Source organism: Pelophylax lessonae (assembly GCF_965119305.1).
Source record: "Pelophylax lessonae genome assembly, chromosome: 5".
Classification (NCBI taxonomy): Eukaryota; Metazoa; Chordata; class Amphibia; order Anura; family Ranidae; genus Pelophylax; species Pelophylax lessonae.
Genome location: NC_138772.1, coordinates 176,878,871 through 176,901,625, shown reverse-complemented (window position 1 = coordinate 176,901,625; position 22,755 = coordinate 176,878,871). Strand labels below are relative to the sequence as shown.

General features: G+C 43.1%; 1 protein-coding gene across 2 annotated transcripts in view; it reads right to left on the bottom strand.

Moving 5' to 3' along the window:
* The window catches only part of ACAD11 (acyl-CoA dehydrogenase family member 11), a 246,609-nt gene that overhangs the window by 219,341 nt on the left and 4,513 nt on the right, over window positions 1-22,755 (bottom strand). For both annotated transcript variants that reach the window (XM_082259503.1, XM_082259502.1), the window contains exons 2-5: window positions 13,491-13,590; window positions 4,639-4,764; window positions 4,344-4,505; window positions 1,075-1,239 (exon numbers count right to left, since the gene is read on the bottom strand). In XM_082259503.1, coding sequence (XP_082115629.1) covers window positions 1,075-1,239; window positions 4,344-4,505; window positions 4,639-4,764; window positions 13,491-13,590 — 553 coding nt within the window. The remainder of the gene's footprint in view (window positions 1-1,074; window positions 1,240-4,343; window positions 4,506-4,638; window positions 4,765-13,490; window positions 13,591-22,755) is intronic.

Here is a 22,755-nt window from a genome sequence, read left to right as displayed (position 1 = left end):
TTTGCATACATCTCTGTGGATTACAAATATTGACTACTTTGGGGGATCACAGTTCATCATCATTACCTTTATTGGATTACAATTACTTTCCTTGGATTATTGGGAATTCCTTGCCGGTGAAGACTAGTGAGGCCTCACTCTCCAGGAGACTCTTGCAATTCAACATAAAGGGGGACCCCGTTAGTACACAGAGTGCACTCTGATAGTTAATCTAGTGTTGTTATATTGTTTATTCTACATTAGTCATTAAGTGTAGTCATTCTTATCTGTGGTCACTCTCCAAGTACATTATAAGATTCAATGTGTCTTTATTGTTGCTGAATGCAATCCTCTGGCATACCTATGCATTTATTTGCATATGTATGTGTGGCCTGTGTTCCAGATCCTGAGTGCGGAACTAAACCTAAACCCTTGGTCGGGAATACAGGATCTACCTCCTTGGCAACATTTGCATTATCTTTGATACTGTTTGTATACTCTTGTCCTATTTCAAAAGTCAAAAGCAGTAAACTGATTGTTCACTGCAATACTTGTGGTCTCAATTATTCAGAATGACCGAACAAATTGTGTCAGTCGGGTTGGAGCAAGCTCAGGGTGAAAGAAGTGGAGAGGATACCCGTGCAATAAGCCACTCCCTTGGGAGCAGGGCTATTTTCTATTGCTTCAGTTCAGCTTTGTTAGAGCGCAATAGGACAAGTTGTAATTTTGTACAATGCGTTGCAACACTCATTAGAGAAAAGCACTGAAGCACATAGAAAGACATACTATATGTACAATATGCATGAATAAAGTAAAAAAAAAAAGTAAAAAACACTGCAAAACAGTGTGGTGCAGTGCATCACGGCACTATATATAATCACATGTGATACAGTGTTAATAAGCCCTAACACCTAACTATGTACTACCTTTTATTACCTTGGTACAGGGCTCTATTTACTACAAGCAATGATGGGTGGACTGTCATATCATTGTGATGAGAGGTTTTATTCATACACATATTATGCATGTTTTTTTTTTACTTACTCAGATTCAAGATTAGAAATTCTTTTTTTTTTGGTTTACAAAAGAATTTACCTCAGTGGGATGGAAAATGATATTGTCGATCCTAAAATCACCATGGACAAGGCACTCTTCATTGTCATTGCTTGGCAAATTATTCATAAGCCAGTCAGCTAACTGGTTCATTGCTGGGATATCAGTGTGTGCAGCCCGGTCATACTGCTTCTTCCATGTGGTTACCTGTAATGGATTTATAGAAAGTAAGCCAGCGTGACATATAATTGCGTTACATCCAGCTCTTGGAATAGTGCATTTGCTGAATGTTAAGATCAGGTATATAATAGGAGTAGAGTAAATAGCAAAGTGCATGCTTATATCCGCTACTGTTAAAGTGTTACTAAACCCACAACAGTAAAATCAGTCTGTATATGCAGTAAAGCATGCTTGTTATACTCATTGTGGAACCTAAGGGGTTAATCCTCTACATTGTGTAAAAATGCTATTACTGTCTTCTGTGATCCTCTCCTTCCACTGACTCCAGAACATGTCTGGATTAGGCAGAGCCTTTGGAGGCAAGCTGCACATGCTCAGTTTGGTGTGTATTGCTAGAGTTTTTTTTTTTCTTGGGAGGGTGCATGTGATCAGCACAGGGCCAATCGGCACTGTCCAGACAAACATTCAGGGGTCCTGGATACTGATAGGACAGCTCAGTGCAGTATGAAAACTCCTCCTACAAGCTTTACAGGGAACTGACAGAAGTCACAAGACTTCTATATACAGTACTGCTGATGAGAAAAGGTATTTAGCAGTTTGTATTTACTAAAATTATTTCATTTCCGTGTTCTGTGAGTTGAGAAGCACAAGCAGAGAAACTACCTAGGATAAAAATTCCCATGGTAACCCTAGCAAGATCGGTCTGGAGAGAAACAAAAAAAGTGGTGGGATTTAGTGATATTCCACAAGAAGTCCCATTATGGAATAACCCGGCTTGGATCAAATAAGTACGGATATGGACAGCGAGTTTTGGAAACAAAAAGGCATTTACACGCTGGCACAAATATATAATGATGGGATAATATACTCTTTTGAATATATAAGTGAGCGGTACAACATAACCCCAAAAAAATTCTATAAATATCTGCAACTCCGGCATGCCTTACAGACACAAACGAGGGCACAAAAATGTAAGATATCAAAATACCCTATTATTGGATTATTGAGGTCACAGGGCCCAAAGGGTCTGATCTCCATACTCTACTCATGTTTAATCCAGGCAAAGGCAAATAGAAATAAGTTGAGAGTAAGAGATAAATAGCAAGAGATTATTTTAAAAAAGACGGATGATAAATGGGAAGAGATTTGTTCTATACATTTAACAGTATCACCTGCAGCAAATAATAGATTAACACAATTATACATGACACATCAAATATATTTGAGTCTAAGTAGATTATATAGAATGGGACGGAGGGCCACATCGGAGTGTCAGAGATGCCACCGAGAGGGGGCGGATTTCTTGCATCTGATGTGGAATTGTGAATTCACAGTTGAGTTTTGGAGACAAGTGACGGAGATCTTGTCAACAGTCTTGAGAAGACCAATTCCGTGTATTGTTGAACTTTGTCTGGGTTGTTGGAGGAGGAAATATGTTCAAAATATAATAAGTTACTAATACAGAAAACATTATTTTTGGCCAGTGAAAGAGTGTGCCTTAATGAAATATTAAATTTCATGATACCAGAGAATTCATTTTAGCTAATGCCCACTTTCCAATGGAATGTGGTCTCTTGCAATTACATATTAAACAAGTCTCATTCATCCTAGACACTTAACAGTTAGACTCCGCATACAGATTACAGACACATTGATAAGTGTTTACATATTAAACACCTTTCATTCATTCATCCTGGACACTTAACTTTTGCATATGTATTACAGACACAACCTGAACACATTGACACTTACATATTAACACATCGGACAGTTGAGCAGACACACTACACCCCACATTTACAGAAATGTATAGGGAAAACAAAAGCCTTTTCATGTATTGTTTTAGTAGAGATATATTCTATTGTTAAACTGACTCATGGATTGTACACTAGTTTAAACTGTTTTTTGCCGCTCAAATGTCCCATAAATATGGGAGCCGAAATGGAATAAATCAGATGTATCTGCATTAAGCTTAAGTGCTGTGTGTCTTTGCATCTCCTGGCCAGAGAGGGAACATTCACTACACAGAGGGAGTTAGGACTGAAGGGTCGTAAATCATCTTGCAACTGCCTCCTGACGTAAATGAGCTAACAGCCAGAAAACAAATAGCGGTAAAATGGTTGCAGGCGACATCACTGTCAGTGAATCAATGGATTAAAACTGTTAATCAATTTTTTCCCTATGAAAAGATAATGTATAAACATAGAGGGGTAATACAAAAATATCATAAGATTTGGGATGTATGGATAAATGCCAATGTTACTCTCGATAACAGTGAAATATGGAAGGAAACGATTGTCTAATTATCAAAGTATAAGGGAATGATGATATATTAAGATGGATATATATCATGTTATATAATACACTGATTCTCTTCTATCTGTATAGTTGTGAATGTAGGGATCCCTTGGGGAACCAAAAGTATGTGATTGAGTATGTTAAGAGATGCATATTATTTGTAATGATTAAATAATTCTGTAATAAAGAGTATTTAAAAAGTATTGAATAGGAATATTTCATATTTACTATTTCCAGCCAGCAGATGGAGTTCTAGGCTCATTTTTCACATGCGTGCCTGACTCACTTTAACTGCTTTGCTAAAAAAATTAAAACTACAAGCACTACTGTATGAGTCGAAGGAATAACGCCTACTTCCTCACTACTTTTGCCTTCTCCCTCACTACTTTTCATTTCTCAGCAAAGAGTTTGAACTAGAGAGAGAGAGAGAGAGAGTCTCAAAGAAAAAGCTTTTTTTTTTCAATGCTCTTAGTGTCCTAAATGCACTTTGTATTAAAGGTTTATTTTTCATACACAGTTTTATAAATCAGTATAAAAAAACCCATTCAAAAACTTGAGCTTAACAGAAATATTGAAATATTGAAATTGATCCAAAACCACTGTCCCTATTTACACACATTTATTTCAAATAGGCCCTTTAAAAACCTCAGTGCAAGAAAAAAAAAAACTGTACCTGCAGCTCAAGGCACTATGCATTCATCTTTGTTCAGGTGCCTTTCTTTACACTGTATATGTGTGGTATGTTGTCATTTTGAATGATTTATAATGTACGTATACCACAATTACAAGTGTGAGGGGCCCTTATAGCATACATTTATGTAAGTTTCCCTCACCTGTCTTTGGCAGTATCCTTTTCCTTTGCCGTACCCTGTAAGATTTAGTTTGTGTATGTTATATGAATGGAGCCTGGAGAGTGTTTCAGTGAGAGCAACATACAGCGCTGATCTCTCTGCAGGGCGGACATTGGCGAGAGTGGAATCTCGGAAAATACGACCCTGTAAAAGGGAAAGTAATACTAGTTTTATAAAGTTGTACTAGAACAAAAAAGACACATCCACATAAAAATAGCAGCAATTTGTAAAAACAAGGTACAGCAACATAATCTAATACTTGTGTGACTTGGCTAACCTCCACATGTGCCATCACATAGAATTCGGTTCCAATCACTGTCACATCATTGCAGTATAATAAAGTCTTCGGTACCGGGAATCCAGCGGCAAATAACGCTTTTTGTACTTCATATTCACGTTCAATCTAAATAAATAAAAAACAAAATGTCATTCTTGGTTTTAATGCAGAATCATTAGCACAATCATTTACAGCAGCGGGACAGTGAGAACATACACAGGTAGCAAGACATTATCTTAGAGGAACTGGTCTCTGGAAGCAGTGTCCAAAAAACAACCATTGGGGAAAGGACTAGTCACTGGTATTGTGTGTGGCCTCCCTGTAGCTGATCTTTTCCCCCATTACTGACCTACAATGCCTTGTTCTGCATTGTATCTCTGTGTAGAGGATGGTACCTTGGTAGAGGAAGGGTTTTGTTTCCTCATGTCAGAGTCTCCAGAAAGGAGAACAGCGAGCAACGCAGTAGTGATACCACCAAATATCACTCCAAATCTCATGAGACCAGCAGTGCCTTAGATCTCACACTACAGATATACAGCTATAAGGCTTTAGCCACAGGAGTGTCTAGGTACCCTCAGATACTGTACAATACCAGGAGGTACATTGCTATTTTTCAGGAGTAAATCCAGGCAAAGGGTAATTTCGGTACTTTGCAAAATGTATATGTTTTTTTTTTTCTATGAGCCTAATGTGGGTCTGCCATTGTTACTGGAGACACTTCCAACACTGTATACTTAACTCTTCAGGGCCCAACCGCTGGCGCCCCCTTTACACTTCAGGGTACTCTGACTAGGCACCCCCTTTACTGCTAGCTGGCTCCTGAATCCTTTGGACCTTCACCAGAGTGGCCCCCTCACAGCTGGGCAGACCCCCAGGGGCAATTCACAGTACTCGCAAACTTTTCCTGAACCCCTCTTTCTCCGCTGGTCCTCAGCACGCTGGATCCCCTCTGCAGCTCAGCTCTCTCTCTCTGCGCTCTCAGGCCAGTCGCCCGAGACACCCGATTCTTCTGACAGGAGGAGAGACAGCTGTACTCTCCCTCCTGGGACTCTGCTTCCTGCCAAAGATGCTGCGTGATGCGTTCCCCTCAAACTTATACCCACTCCCAGAATCCTTTGCGGTAGAATCTGCCTTCTGGGGTAGCTACAGGCCTAAATGTGTCTCTGATTGGGTTTCCTCCACTGTCCAATGAGAATCTTCTGATGGAGCCAGTGGGGAGACTCCCCCCTCAGCAGACACACCTGTGAGACATGACAGCCTAACTGAAAACCATGGCCCTGCTGTTAGGCAGCCAAGGCCCACTATACTTTTACTTAGCACCTATCTTGCAGGGTGCTACATCCACCCCACACCAAACTGAGTCAGGTCCCTCTGACTCTGAGGCAGTCGCCTCCAGTCAAAAACACTGCCAAAACTCAGGAGTATGCCACAAACCTGGAAAAGGGGAAAAGGGAAAAACAAATGTACAAATAAATTACGGTGGAAAAAAATAGGTTTACATACTCTGCTGTACAAATATACAAACATTTTTTTTTTTTTTTAAAGGTGCATGAAAACGGATGCACCCCCCACCAAATGAACTCCTTTGGTGGGGACCACGAAGAAAAACACAATGCACATTTCCTAACTAACTGTCTCTAGACAATCCCACCTGTAGAGAGAAAGGGAGCAAAAGTTAGTCAACTGCATACACATAGGAAAATACAAGACTAACTATCTTGACAGTTGAGTGGAAAGACCCTCCTTGTAACTCTAAGGGCAACCTTTCTACTCCCTTCCCTGACTTCCTCTGCTGTCCAGTGTCTTGACTCGCTGGGTCCACTCCTTAGCAGGCAGAAGTCTGTACCCTATCACTAACTAGCTATGCAGAGTCCATTGATGAAGTGAAACACATCGCCCTCATGCTGTCTTTCAGAGTACTTCGTGAAGGAAAAAGGGGCAAGTCACCATGCTGTGTGACCTGCAGTCCTGCTGAGTCAGGGAAGAAACAACAGGGGTCCTTCAGGGCACCCCCCACCAGAGTTCCTGGACACACTTGAATTTGCAACAAACGGTATCTTCACCTTGTCAGAACTGTGGACGGCTTCCCACACAGTTATTTGTAATCTACAAAGACCCTGGCCCGTTGGCCCAAGGGGTCTAACATAACAACATTTCCTCCAAGACCCTGGCCCAATGGCCCAAGGGGTCTGCATGGAACTTGAACATTTTCAGCAACTTGTAGTCTCAGCATTACGTTTTGTTTTTTTTTTTGAAGTTCCTTGATCAGTTGTGATGGCCAGCCGACCAACATAGTTTTTCTCACTTTTGAAATTTCAAATGAAACACTTGCTTCCCTCAGATATAATAATCAGGGTGAGGAACCCGGACATAAACACCTTGCTCGTTCTGAACTCTGATGGACCAGGCCTGGCCTGACCCATCCGGGCGACGGACCTCCACTCTGTCTATGAAAATGGAGCGCCCAAAGTTCCATTGCGCTTTTACACTTTTAAATTTTTCTTTTAATTTCTCCTCCGGTGAGTCCCTATATGGCTTAGGGACAAATAAGAAATCCTAGATCATTTCGTCACACCAAAAGTCTCTGAATTTCTCTACCATTAACATCACCTTTGTGGGTGCATACGGATAGTCATATCCATACTCGAGTGCCACCTTTTTCTGCAGCCACCTCTGCATTCGGGACAGCCAGGGAAGAGTCCTCCTGTTACCTCTCCCCTGTGAAGAAAATGGAGTGTACACTCTTTGTATCATACTCTCATAGGCCGCGTTTTGGTCTCTTGCTCGGGCAATGTTTCCTGGAGGGGTGAGGACTAGAATTCTCTCAACGTAAGTATCACAGAACTCCAGTTTCTGAGTCCCCCCTCTCCAGGGCTTTCTTGGCCTCTTGATCAACAAATACTGGCACATCAGGACCTGGGGAGCTGCTCCCAGCTTCTGACCCCCAGTCCCACTCGGTTTCATCCATGGATCCACAGTCATCGATCCCCTCTTCTATTGAGCCATATTTATACTGAAAAGATGGGGACCCGATGGGCACAGGGCATGCTACTTCCCCACCACTAGTGCTGGTGGGTGAGGCTTGAGTAACTGCAAATCGAATGCTAATAGGGCCGGATCCTGCCCTTGCTGTTGAGGTGGATACATCCTCCGGTCACCACTGCTGGCATGGTTCCCCTCCCAAGGGAGGTCTGCGACCGAGTCCCCCTTCCACATATTGAAGGCCCACCGACTGCTGGAAGGGCCTCTAACTGCATCATCAGATGCAACATGCCCCTCCCGCCTCTGCGGAGGAACTTGGATTTAGTCCCGGTCATCTCCTGTGTGAGGCCTGATTCCCATGTAACACATAGCTTCTTGGGTCGGCCCTCACTCTCTTCTGCCCGGAGCAGCAGATAACTACACTGCCCACACTGGACCCACGCTTGCACTCTCATCGTGACAGTGGTACACTGAGGACATACCGCTCCTAGGAACTCCTGGCCACCTCCCATGGATAGCACGAGTCTGCCATCCGCCACCATCCGGATACTGGTGTCCCAGACTAGGGACAGATTGGACTGGTGGATCTGCTCCCGGTTCTGCCTGGCAGAGTATTCACCCATGGTGGCAGTGATAGCGGGTACACTCTTCGTCTCTCTTACGAACGACATGCTCTTCTCTTCTACACTTGTCTCCCGCACAGCCACACCCAAAGGAGGGAATATTAATAGGGTCCCCTTGGTACACCCCTCACATTTTTGTAAGTATTTTATTAAATCTTTTCATGTGACTACACTGAAGAAATGACACTTTGCTACAATGTAAACTAGTTAGTTTACAGCTTGTATAACAGTGTAAATTTTCTGTCCCCTCAAAATAACTCAAACACACAGCCATTAATCTCTAAACGGCTGGCAACAAAAGTGAGTACACCCCTGAGTATAAATGTCCAAATTGCGCCCAATTAGCCATTTTCCCTCCTCGATGTCATGTGACTTGTTAGTGTTAGAAGGTCTCAGGTGTAAATGGGGAGCAGGTGTGTTAAATTTGGTGTGATCGCTCTCACTCTCTCATACTGGTCATTGGAAGTTCAACATGGCACTCTCTGAGGATATGAAAAAAGCAATTGTTGCTCTACATAAAGATGGCATAGACTATAAGATTGCCAAGACCCTGAAACTGAGCTACAGCACAGTGGCCAAGACCATACAGCGGTTTAACAGGACAGGTTCTACTCAGAACAGGCCTCGCCATGATCGACCAAAGGAGTTGAGTGCACATGCTTAGAGGTTGTCTTTGAGAAATAGACATATGAGTGCTGCCAGCATTGCTGCAGAGGTTGAAGAGGGGGGGGGGGGGGTCAGCCTGTCAGAGCACAGTTCGTACGCCACACCCTGCATCATATTATTCTGCATGGCTGTCGTCCCAGAAGGAAGCCTCTTCTAAAGATGATGCATAGTTTGCTGAAGACAAGCAGACGAACAACATTGGTTACTGGAACCATGTCCTGTGGTCTGATGAGACCAAGATAAACTTATTTGGTTCCAATGGTGTCAAGCGTGTGTGGCAGCAACCAGTTGAGGAGTACAAAGACAAGAGTGTCTTGCCTACAGTCAAGCATGGTGGTGGGAGTGTCATGGTCTGGGGCTGCATGGGTGATGCCGGCACTGGGGAGCTATAGTTCATTGAGGGAACCATGAATGCCAACATGTACTGTGACATTCTAAAGCAGAGCATGATCCCTCTCCCCTCGGAGACTGGGCCGCAGGGCGGTATTCCAACATGATAACAACCCCAAACACACCTTCAAAACAACCACTGCCTTGCTGAAGAAGCTGAGGGTAAAGGTGATGAACTCGTTAAGCATGTCTCCAGATCTAAACCCTATTGAGCATCTGTGGGGCATCCTCAAATGAAAGGTGGTCTCTAACATCCATCAGCTCTGTGATGTCATCATGTAGGAGTGGAAGAGGACTCCAGTGGCAACTTGTGAAGTTCTGGTGAACTCCATGCCCAAGATGGTTAAGGCAGTGCTGGAAAAGGGTGGCCACACAAAATATTGACACTTTGGGCCCAATTTGGACATTTTAACTTAGGGGTTTACTCACTTTTGTTGCCAGCAGTTTAGACATTAATGGATGTGTGTTGAGTTATTTTGTGGTGACAGCAAATTTACACTGTTATACAAGCTGTACACTCACTACTTTACATTGTAGAAAAGTTACATTTCTTCAGTGTTGTCACATGAAAAGATACAATAAATGAACTACAAAAATGTGAAGGGTGTACTCACTTTTGTGAGATACTGTATATATACAACACACACACATCTCCTTCTTCGAGATTTATTATAGGCAGCGAGGAAAAAGTCCCGTTCAGGGATTAGCCATCTTTGCAGTTAGATTAACATTTTTTTACGTTTTCTAATATCTCGAGCAGCTGATTGATAGGTCTATGTGTGGATGACCTTTGTTGCCCGATTTTTTAGTTAACATAGTGTGGATGGGGGAACGGCTTTAGTTACTGCCCATGAGTGTCCTCTGCTGGCCTTATTACTGTGATTTATATTAGATGGCGTCAGATGTGTCTCCGCTACTCCGGCAACCCTCCGAGGACGTTCTGTGGAACGAATTGCGGCAGTGCAGGGCCCACTAGCGGTGATGTCATCATGCCAATCAGGGCCGGTAGTATTATGTTTACATGTTTTTAATGCTCTTGCAATTGTGAGTATAATTTTACTTAATTAAATAAACGGATCCGAGTTTACTACAGTATGGGGTTCCATTTTCTCCTTTCTGTTGGCTGAGTGATATATGCTGTACTGGAAGCATAGAGTTTGTTTCTTCGTGATAGCAGTCCTCCTTATTGTGAGGGTGGATGCCTTCCAAATTCAGCAGGATTTCTTGAGCCAGCAGTTTGGAGCATCAAATTGATTTGGGTAATTTGACCTCTGTAATGCAGGTTCTTTTGCTATGGTGAGCGTAAACGCAGTGTGATGGGGGTATTCATGGCACTGGATAGCGAAGGCAAGTGAAGTTCTATGCACCATTGAATCTACTATTCATGAGTGGATACTGTATATGCAATATTACTATTTGTTATTAACGGACTTATGATGTATTGCTATATGGGAATTTTCAATGTTTTTCCAATGGGTATGCAATAGCGGAACTTACTTAATAGGAGGACTTTAAAGTTCTGCTTTAGTGCTGGTTTACACTGATGTGATGTGGGATTTGCAGCGGTTCCTGTGCGGTTTCCCGTTATGCAATAGTGTGAACCGGGACCTAAAGTGAACCTGTAGGTTATTACAGCAAACTCTGACTGATCAGTAATCATTGATATAACTTTCACACATTTATTTGCTTGCTGTTCTTTTATTCTCATCAGCCATATAGTGATCTGTAGATTCTCCATTTAGCAGCAAGACACTACAATGACTACTGAGATAAAAGCCATTTCATCACAGATCCACCTAGACCAGAAGTAGAAAACCTTGGCGCTTCATCTGTTTGGAAATGACAAATTCCCTCATGGGAGTCATGCCTGTGAAGTATTGTAGTTGGGACTTGTATTTGGAGTATTGAGGTTACCTAGCCCTGACGTAGACATTAGAATGGATTTGCTAGAGAAAAAGAGAATTTTCTACTACAGAAATTAGCACTGTTCACTTAGCAAATTGGAAAGTGTCTTAACTTAGTAAATAAGATGAAGCTGTGTTTCTTTTCAGTACCCAATCACTGGGGAAAAAAAAACCTGGACACAATTAAATGATTAGATTAGATTTTTAAAGTATATTTGCAGTTTTAAAGAGGTTGTAAACTCCGCTAAAATTTTTTAAATTTTTTTTACACCCTGAAAGATAAACACATAATGAGCTAGTATGCATCGCATACTAGCTCATTATGAAATACTTACCTTAGAACGAGCCCCCGCCGTGCCGTCCACTCACCTCTATGACGGGCGACATGTCCAGTCGCCCGTCTTCCGGGATTGCGGCATCCGGCCATCTGATTGGCCGGAGCCGCGGTGATGTCACGGCACGGAGTCTCTGAAGAAACGGCACCAGTGGCCGTTCCTTCAGAGCGCATGCGCCAGTGACGTCACTGGCTGCATGTAAGGTAAATATCTCCTAAACCGTGCATGTTTAGGTGATATTTACAGTACCTATAGGTAAGCCTTATCATAGGCTTACCTATAGGTAAAAGTGTCAGAGGAGGGTTTACTTCTCTGCATTATGCACTCGATTACCCTCTTGGAGGGATTTCCCCTCTCGGAGGGATTTCCCCTCTCGTCCTAACCTGGTGGCAATATGTCAGCATAAAAGAAAGAAACCTCTAAAAAAAAAAAAGCTGTAAATCCATTTGTAGTACACTAGGGGAAGGCTATGACCCCTGTCACCCTGTCAGCTTTCTATTAGTGTGTATGTCCCTACAGAGGTTTTCCCACACTTCCTAGCTGCATGACAACATGACAACATACAGGAACTGCCCAGAAATATCCCTATCTAGGGCTCATACAAGAAAAAAAGCTGTGAGAGTTTCTTACTCTTCCCTAGGCCATCGAAAAATTAAAACAAGTTTCTGTAGTTACACTTTAACTAAAGTTTTATGCCATTTTCACACACTGACTTCTGTTTTTCTTCAGTGTGATTTCCCTGACAAGATCCACTAGTGGAAGGAAATTGCACCTTGGCAGGGTCCTAAATAACTAATAATTCAATATTAAAATACATACTTATTTTTATTACATGTAATCAATTTACATAATCAAAAATACCTCATGTGCAAAACATTTGAACTGCACAATCGCAGCCCAGCTCTATCTAGGCCATGCTCTGACATGTTTCGCCCCGACCACGGGGCTTAGTGGGTGGGGTGAAAGATGTCGGGGTATGGCCTAGACAGAGTGGGGCAGAGGCTGCTACTACTCGTGTAATGGATGGGTTTGTACGGCGTGCGGCGATAGGGACAATTCCTTTGCTTACAATTTGTTGGATTAAAGTCATAAACATTCTCACAGGGTAGAAGAATTTCTCTCATATTTTCTAATTGAATAATTAGATCGTCAGCTCCATCTAGTTGCCAAAATGTGGTACATTTTCCCATTGAAGTAAAAAACCATACTGCAATTACTAGATGCAGCTGAAGATCATATGAATGAATCTATCGGCTCCTGTCTAAACTTGCCCTATTATGTGTATGTATGCCTCGGAGATAGTCGCTTTATACTGTAAGCTCTCGAGGGCAGAAACTGATGTGAAAATATGGTATGTGTAAATTGTTGGCGCGTTAAAGTGCCAGCCTCTAATATTACACTGTAAGTAGGTATGCCAAATTATCCTTAATGTATAACTAAAGGCAACACTTTTTTTTTTTTTAGTTTTGGACAGAATGGAGAGGAATTAAAACACCTGTCAATTTTTACTCCTTTCTCTGCCCCCGTTAGGGAGATTCACTCTATCTCTCCATTTGTCCCGTTTACCATTATCATTGAAAGTGGAAAGTAAAAGAAAATCCCAAATTTTCTGTTGTCCCCAGAAAAGTAATAGAGGGGAAATCTTTCAATTGGGACACTAGATCTGGTGGTCTGGGGGTTCCCAAGGAATTCCTTTAATTTGCAGGTATTTCCTCTCACTTCCTGTTTGGCTATGGGACAGGAAGTGAAGGGAAATCTCCCCAATGGGACACAGATGGCGAAAAGAAATCTGGCAGGGGTTATAACCCTCCCTTGCTCTATCCAAAATGAAAAAAAACTTTTGCCTATAGTTCTACTATAAGACTAAGCTTAGTGTGATTGGAGATAAAGACACGTCTACTATCAACTTGAGAAAACAGGTTATAATAAAAAAGGTACAAACTCTACTTTACCCGATGAGCTCCTGGCAGAAGTGGGCCATGAGGTTTCTTTCGAAGAACAAATTTATTTGGACCCTTCTGCAGAAAAAATGTAGGGTTGGACTGGCCTGATCTAAAAAATAAATGAAAAGTTTCTCATTTATTATTCATAGTATATTGCAGTGTTTTCCAAAGAACGTAATGTGAACCACTGCTGGCATTCATTATTAGAGATGACCTTAGGTGTGTTCGGACGCTCTTCCAAACATATGTGGCCGACCCTGTCAGGAATCTGTTACCTGTATACATGAGGCTGGGGGTGAGGAATGCCCCCACCACAGATGACTGGGCCATTACAGATGACAGCTTCCTGATGGACTCATCCACATAGGTTCTGAAGAGCATCCAAACACACACAGGCTCATCTCTCTACTCATCATCACTAAGTGTGAGACTCAGAGATTTATAGGCAAAAATGCCTATTGGAAAAATAGCACAAGAGAGCCATGTTTTTTATATATGTATAAGTACATTCAATTTTTTTTTTTTTAATTTTGCTAAAAAAAAAACTTTTTGGTAATTTCTGCCATTGGGAAATCTCCTATTGGGGAGATTTCCCTATACTTCCAGTCCCGAAGAAACACCAGGAAGTGAAAGCAAATCTCTCCAAAATGAGGGAAATCCTATCATAGACAGTTGTCCTCACAAGTGTTCTCATTGAGGGCCTTTAATGTGCATTATGTAGCGTGTTTACATGCCTTGTGCTAAGGCAGCCGATTGAGATAGATAGGCTGTCAATGCACCAAGACGTACCAAAAATTTGAATGTGACCAGATATTTGTAAAGCTACGCATTGCCTAAGTGCTCTGGAACACATGTTATATATGACATTTGGATCTAAATACTGTAGGCCCAACACATTTTCCTTCCACTGCTGTTCTATTTACGAATGAAAAGAAACAAAAAGTTTGATGATTGGAAAATCCATCCCAACTCAAAGACTAAACCAAAGAAAAGATCTGTCTCTAGATACATTTTCATTGAACAAATATTTAAAACATATTATTTGTAGGCAGACCAGTAAAAATTAAATTTTTGAAGGTATACTGAAGCATGCTAAATAAAAGAACACACAAACTTTAGTCAAAGATTTGCTTGGCAATACTTTATTAGTGTGTACTGTATGTGTCTTATTACTTGAAATGTAAAATAGTTCTAAAATCAAATTGGGTGGCCATCATAAACAATTGCAAGGTTTGTTGTTTCAACTTTTTTTTTTAATCTTTTCTTTTCTCTATCGTACTGTACTGGTGATCTCCTTCACAATTCTCCTTCAAAGACTTCCTATCTTGAAGCACTTGCCCCAGTATCACCTGCACTTCGCTCCTTTTGGCCAGTTTACAGATCAGTAATGGACCATGTCTGGGCAGATTGTGTTGGCATGGCAGCTGGCAGTCTTTATCATGAGCACGTGTGACAGAGTGGGTGACAATGCAGGAAGACATATGGAAGGCAGTTGTTACCCCATAACAGAAGTGTCTAAACAAGGATCTTAATGGAAGGATAACTAGAAATTCTTTAAAAGAGAGGCACAGAATTAAAAAGATTGCAACAACTTTAAAATTACTTCAACATGTTCAAGCTTATACAAGTTTTGAAGTGATTGGATTTGGGTTTACTCCTACAGTACTCCCTGCCGCTCAGTAACGTCCTCAGGAATATGTGTCCAAGGAGAACGTTGACATTGTTGACAGATCTGAATTTGTAATTTATGAAAGTGTGAATGTATCAACTCACACCCTTCCTTGTATGAGGATGAAATGTTGTTGGAGGGACAGAATTGTTGAAGGACAAAGTGTGGGGATTTTTTTTATTTTGAGTGTGAGAGTAAAGAATAATGGAGTAAATAACTGCTGCAGGACAGAATGTAGAGGATGAAGAGTTGCTGAAGGACAGAATGTAGAGGATGACGAGTTGCTGAAGGACAAAATGAGGAGGATGAAGAATTTCTGAAGGACGGAATGTAGAGGATGAAGAGTTGCTGAAGGACAAAATGAGGAGGATGAAGAATTTCTGCAGGACAGAATGAGGGGATAAAGAATTTCTGCAGGACAGAATGAGGGGATAAAGAATTGCTGGAGGACAGAATGAGGGGGATAAAGAATTTCTGGAGGACAGAATGAGGGGGATAAAGAATTTCTGGAGGACAGAATGAGGGGGATAAAGAATTGCTGGAGTACAGAATGAGGGGATAAAGAATTGCTGGAGGACAGAATGAGGGGATAAAGAATTGCTGGAGGACAGAATGAGGGGGATAAAGAATTGCTGGATGACAGAATGAGGGGGATAAAGAATTGCTGGATGACAGAATGAGGGGGATAAAGAATTGCTGGATGACAGAATGAGGGGGATAAAGAATTGCTGGAGGACAGAATGAGGGGGATAAAGAATTGCTGGAGGACAGAATGAGGGGGGATAAAGAATTGCTGGAGGACAGAATGAGGGGATAAAGAAGTGCTGGAGGACAGAATGAGGGGATAAAGAATTGCTGGAGGACAGAATGAGGGGGATAAAGAATTGCTGGATGACAGAATGAGGGGGATAAAGAATTACTGGATGACAGAATGAGGGGGATAAAGAATTGCTGGAGGACAGATTGAGGGGGATAAAGAATTGCTGGAGGACAGAATGAGGGGGGTAAAGAATTGCTGGAGGACAGAATGAGGGGAATAAAGAATTGCTGGAAGACGGAATGAGGGGGATGAAGAGTTGCTGGAGGACAGAATGAGGGGGATAAGAATTGCTGGAGGACAGAATGAGGGGGATAGGAATTGCTGGAGGACAGAATGGGAGGGATGAATATTTTCTGAGGGGCAGAATGTTGGAGGTGAAGAATACTGGGGGACAAAAGGAGGGGGATAAAGAATTGCTGGAAGACAGAATGAGGAGGATATAGAATTGCTGGAGGAAGGAATGAGGGGTATAAAGAGGTGCTGGAGGACAGAATGGGAGGCATAAGGAATTGCTGGAGGACGGAATGAGGGGGATAAAGAGTTGCTGGAGGACAGAATGTGGGGGATGAAGACTAGCTGAAAGTCAGATTGAGGGGGATGAGGAATTGTTGAAGGATAGAATGTTGGGGATAAATAATTGCTGGAGGACAGAATGAGGCGGATAAAGAATTGCTGGAGGACAGAAAGCGGGGATGAAGAATTGCTGGAGGACAAAATGAGGGAGATGAAGAATTGCTGGAGGATAGAATGAGGGGATGAAGAATTGCTGGAGGGCAGAACGTGGGGGATAAGAATTTCTGTAGGACAGAATGGGGGGATAAAGAATTGCTGGAGAGCAGAAGGAGGGGGAAGACGAACTGGAGAGCAGAATAGGGGGGAGGGGGGGAGTAGGAACTGCTGCAGAACAGAATGAGGGGGGTGAAGAATTGATGGAGGACATAATGAGGGGGATAAAGAATTGCTGAAGGGAACGGAATAGAGGGGATAAAGAATTTCTGGAGGACAGAATGTGGAGGATGAAGAAGTGCTGAAGGGCAGAATGAGGGGGATAAAGAATTGTTGAAGGACAGAATGAGGGAGATGAGGAGTTGCTGGAGGACAGAATATGGGGGATGAAGAATGGCTGGAGGACAGAAAGTGGGGATGAAGAATTGCTGGAGGACAGAATGAGGGGGAAGAAAAATTGCTGGATGACAGAATGAGGGGAAGAAGAATTGCTGGAGGACAGAATGAAGGGGATAAAGAATTGCTGGAGGGAACGGAATAGGGGGAATAAAGAATTTCTGAAGTACAGCATGAGGGGTAAATATGAGGGATGATATTAATAATGGAGCTATGGACGAGGCAGAATCCCTATGGGTAGAGCTTCAAAGGGAAGGCACGGTGGGGAAGGTAATATTGGGCGTATGCTATAGGCCCCCCAACCAGAGTGAGGAGGGGGAGGCGGACCTCATGTTACAGATAGGATTGGCAGCAAGGATGGGAAATGTCATTATAATGGGGGACTTTAATTATCCGGATATAGACTGGGCAGAAGGAACCGCGCACTCAGCCAAGGCTAGGCAGTTCCTAAATATTTTGCAGGACAATTTCATGGGTCAGATGGTGAATGCACCGACAAGAAACAATGCGGTACTTGACCTACTGATTACCAACAATGCAGACCTGCTCACGGATATAGAAATACGGGAAAACTTAGGGAGCAGTGACCATAGGTCAATTGGTTTCAGTATTAATTACAATAATAGGAAACACAAGGGTAATATTAAGACGCTGAATTTCAAAAGAGCCAATTTCCCTAAACTGCGCTCGCTGCTAGAAAATATCAAATGGGATAGAACCCTGGGAACAAAGAACACGGAGGAAAAATGGGAGTGCTTCAAGAGCATACTTAACAAGGGGGTGGGCCAGTGCATTCCACTGGGAAATAAATTTAAAAGAACAAAACTAAACCCTGGGTGGCTAAACTCCAACATAAAAATGTATATTAGAGCTAAAGAAAAGGCCTTCAAAAAATACAAGACTGAGGGGTCAGTGGCAGCATTTAAGCATTACAAAGAGTGTAATAAGAAATGTAAAGATGAAATCAGGGCGGCTAAAATAGAACACGAGAGACATATAGCAGAGGAGAGTAAAAAGAACCCCAAGAAGTTCTTTAAGTATATAAACAGTAAGAAAGCGAGGCCAGAACACATTGGCCCCATAAAAGATGATAAAGGAAAAATGGCCACTGAGGACAGAGAAAAGGCGGAAGTGTTAAATAATTTCTTTTCTTCAGTCTTCACAAAGGAATCGGGGGTCTACACGAACCCAGCTTGTAAGGCCGAACTAAATAATACACCTCAGGAAGTGCCGCCATGGCTAACAGAAGATAGACTTAGAGCTAAACTAGAGAAGCTTAACATAAATAAATCCCCGGGACCGGATGGCTTGCACCCGAGGGTTCTTAAAGAGCTCAGCCAGGTGATTGCCAGACCATTATTCTTGATCTTTAAGGATAGTTTACAGACGGGTATGGTGCCAGCTGATTGGAAAAAAGCCAACGTGGTACCAATATTTAAAAAGGGGCCGAGATATATCCCGGGTAACTATAGGCCGATCAGCCTAACATCTGTAGTCTGCAAAATATTGGAGGGGATGTTAAGGGACCACATACAAGACTTTAGTAATGAAAACGGTATTATAAGTATTAATCAGCACGGATTCATGAAAAATCGTTCGTGCCAAACCAATCTATTAACCTTCTATGATGAAGTGAGCTGCCACCTAGATAAAGGTAAGCCTGTGGATGTGGTGTATCTGGACTTTGCAAAGGCCTTCGACAACGTTCCCCACAAACGATTACTGTACAAACTAAGGAAGATAGGTATGGACCATAAGGTGAGTACCTGGATAGAGAACTGGCTCCAGGGGAGAGTACAGAGGGTGGTGATTAATGGGGAGTACTCGGATTGGGCGGGTGTGGAAAGTGGGGTCCCCCAGGGTTCTGTCCTGGGACCAATCCTGTTTAATTTATTCATAAATGATCTAGAGGAGGGGATATCTAGTACAATCTCAGTATTTGCGGATGATACTAAATTAGGCATGCCAATATCTTCTATGCAGGATGTGGAAACCTTGCAAGCGGACCTGAACAAAATAACGGAGTGGGCAACTACATGGCAGATGAGATTTAATGTTGAAAAATGTAAAGTAATGCACTTGGGGGCCAGAAACCAGAAAGCAAGCTACTCGCTAGGGGGGGAACCTCTGGGTGAGTCTAGGATGGAAAAGGACTTAGGGGTACTGGTAGACAACAGGCTTGGCAGTGGCATGCAATGCCAGGCCGCAGCAAGCAAAGCCAACAGAATACTGGGATGTATAAAAAAGGGGATTCACTCCAGAAATAAAGAGATTATTCTCCCGCTCTACAAGACTCTGGTCCGGCCACATCTGGAGTATGCTGTCCAGTTCTGGGCACCGGTCCTCAGAAAGGATGTGCTGGAACTGGAGAAAGTCCAGAGAAGGGCAACAAAAATAATTAGGGGGATGGAGGACATCAGCTATGAGGAAAGACTACAAGCCCTGAACTTATTCTCTCTGGAGAAGAGACGATTGAGGGGGGATATGATATCAATGTACAAATACTGTACTGGCGACCCGAGCATAAGGAACAAACTATTCAGAGAAAGGAGATACAATAAGACACGTGGCCACTCACTAAAACTAGAGGAAAGGCGGTTTAACCTTAAAGTGCGTAAGGGGTTCTTCACTGTAAGAGCGGTAAGGATGTGGAATTCTCTTCCACAAGCAGTCGTATCAGCAGGGAGCATTGATAGTTTCAAAAAACTATTAGATGGACACCTTAAAGACCACAACATACAGGGGTATACAATGTACGGCTAAAAGCAAACACACACACATCATAGGTTGAACTGGATGGACTCATGTCTTTTTTCAACCTCACTAACTATGTAACTATGTAAGGGGGATGAAGAATTGCTGAAGACAGAATGTGGAGGATGAAGAATTGCTGGAGGACAGAATGAGGGGAAGAAGAATTGCTGGAAGACAGAATGAGAGGAAGAAGAATTGCTGGAAGACAGAATGAGAGGAAGAAGAATTGCTGGAAGACAGAATGAGGGAGATGAGGAGTTGCTCGAAAACAGAATGTGGGGGATGAAGATTGTCTGAGGGGCAGAATGTTGGGGGTGAAGAATTGCTGGAGGGCAGAATGAGGGGAATAAAGAATTACTGGAGGACAAAAAGAGGGGGATAAAGAATTGCTGGAAGACAGGATGAGGAGGATATAGAATTGCTGTAGGAAGGAATGAGGGGGATAAAGAATTGCTGGAGGACGGGATGGGGGGGATGAAGAGTTGCTGGAAGACAGAATGTTGGGGATAAAGAATTGCTGAAGGGCAGAATGAGGAGAATAAAGAACTGCTGGGGCAGAATGGGGGGAGGGGGGGTAAGGAGTTGATGGAGGACAGAATGTAGGGGGAGAAGAATTGCTAAAGGACAGAATTAGCGGGATAAAGATTTCCAAGAGAACAGAATGAGCGGGATGAAGAATTGCTGGAGGACAGAATGAGGGGGCATAAGAATTGCTGGAGGACAGAATGAGGGGGGATAAGAATTGCTGGAGGACAGAATGAGGGGGGATAAGAATTGCTGGAGGACAGAATGAGGGGGGATAAGAATTGCTGGAGGACAGAATGAGGGGGGATAAGAATTGCTGGAGGACAGAATGAGGGGGATAAGAATTGCTGTAGGACAGAATGAGGGGGGGGTAAGGAGTTGATGGAGGACAGAATGTAGGGGGAGAAGAATTGCTAAAGGGCAGAATTAGCGGGATAAAGATTTCCAAGAGAACAGAATGAGCGGGATGAAGAATTTCTGGAGGACAGAATGAGGGGGGATAAGAATTGCTGGAGGACAGAATGAGGGGGGGATAAGAATTGCTGGAGGACAGAATGAGGGGGGATAAGAATTGCTAGAGGACAGAATGAGGGGGGATAAGAATTGCTGGAGGACAGAATGAGGGGGATAAGAATTGCTGGAGGACAGAATAAGGGGGGATAAGAATTGCTAGAGGACAGAATGAGGGAGGATAAGAATTGCTGGAGGACAGAATGAGGGGGATAAGAATTGCTAGAGGACAGAATGAGGGGGGATAAGAATTGCTAGAGGAAAAAATGAGGGGGGGGATAAGAATTGCTAGAGGACAGAATGAGGGGGGATAAGAATTGCTAGAGGACAGAATGAGGGGGGATAAGAATTGCTGGAGGACAGAATGAGGGGGGTAAAGAATTGCTAGAGGACAGAATGAGGGGGATAAGAATTGCTAGAGGACAGAATGAGGGGGGGTGTAAGAATTGCTGGAGGACAGAATGAGGGGAATGAAGAATTGCTGGAGGACAGAATGAGGGGAATGAAGAATTGCTGGAGGACAGAATGAGGGGAATGAAGAATTGCTGGAGGACAGAATGAGGGGGATAAGAATTGCTTGAGGACAGAATGAGCGGGGATAAGAATTGCTGGAGGACAGAATGAGGGGGGATGGAGAATTGCTGGAGGACAGAATGAGGGGGGATGGAGAATTGCTGGAGGACAGAATGAGGGGGATAAGAATTGCTGGAGGACAGAATGAGGGGGATAAGAATTGCTGGAGGACAGAATGAGGGGGATAAGAATTGCTAGAGGACAGAATGAGGGGGATAAGAATTGCTAGAGGACAGAATGAGGGGGGGTGTAAGAATTGCTGGAGGACAGAATGAGGGGAATGAAGAATTGCTGGAGGACAGAATGAGGGGGATAAGAATTGCTTGAGGACAGAATGAGGGGGATAAGAATTGCTGGAGGACAGAATGAGGGGGGATGGAGAATTGCTGGAGGACAGAATGAGGGGGGATGGAGAATTGCTGGAGGACAGAATGAGGGGGATAAGAATTGCTGGAGGACAGAATGAGGGGGATAAGAATTGCTGGAGGACAGAATGAGGGGGGATAAGAATTGCTGGAGGACAGAATGAGGGGGGATAAGAATTGCTGGAGGACAGAATGAGGGGGGGGATAAGAATTGCTGGAGGACAGAATGAGGGAGGATAAGAATTGCTGGAGGACAGAATGAGGGGGGGATAAGAATTGCTGGAAGACAGAATGAGGGGGGGATAAGAATTGATGGAAGACAGAATGAGGGGGGATAAGAATTGATGGAGGACAGAATGAGGGGGGATAAGAATTGATGGAGGACAGAATAAGGGGGGATAAGAATTGATGGAGGACAGAATGAGGGGGGATAAGAATTGCTGGAGGACAGAATGAGGGGGGATAAGAATTGCTGGAGGACAGAATGAGGGGGCATAAGAATTGCTGGAGGACAGAATGAGGGGGGATGGAGAATTGCTGGAGGACAGAATGAGGGGGGGGATAAGAATTGCTGGAGGACAGAATGAGGGGGGGATAAGAATTGCTGGAGGACAGAATGAGGGGGGGGATAAGAATTGCTAGAGGACAGAATGAGGGGGGATAAGAATTGCTAGAGGACAGAATGAGGGGGGATAAGAATTGCTAGAGGACAGAATGAGGGGGATAAGAATTGCTGGAGGACAGAATAAGGGGGGATAAGAATTGCTAGAGGACAGAATGAGGGAGGATAAGAATTGCTGGAGGACAGAATGAGGGGGATAAGAATTGCTGGAGGACAGAATGAGGGGGGGATAAGAATTGCTGGAGGACAGAATGAGGGGGGGATAAGAATTGCTAGAGGACAGAATGAGGGGGGGATAAGAATTGCTAGAGGAC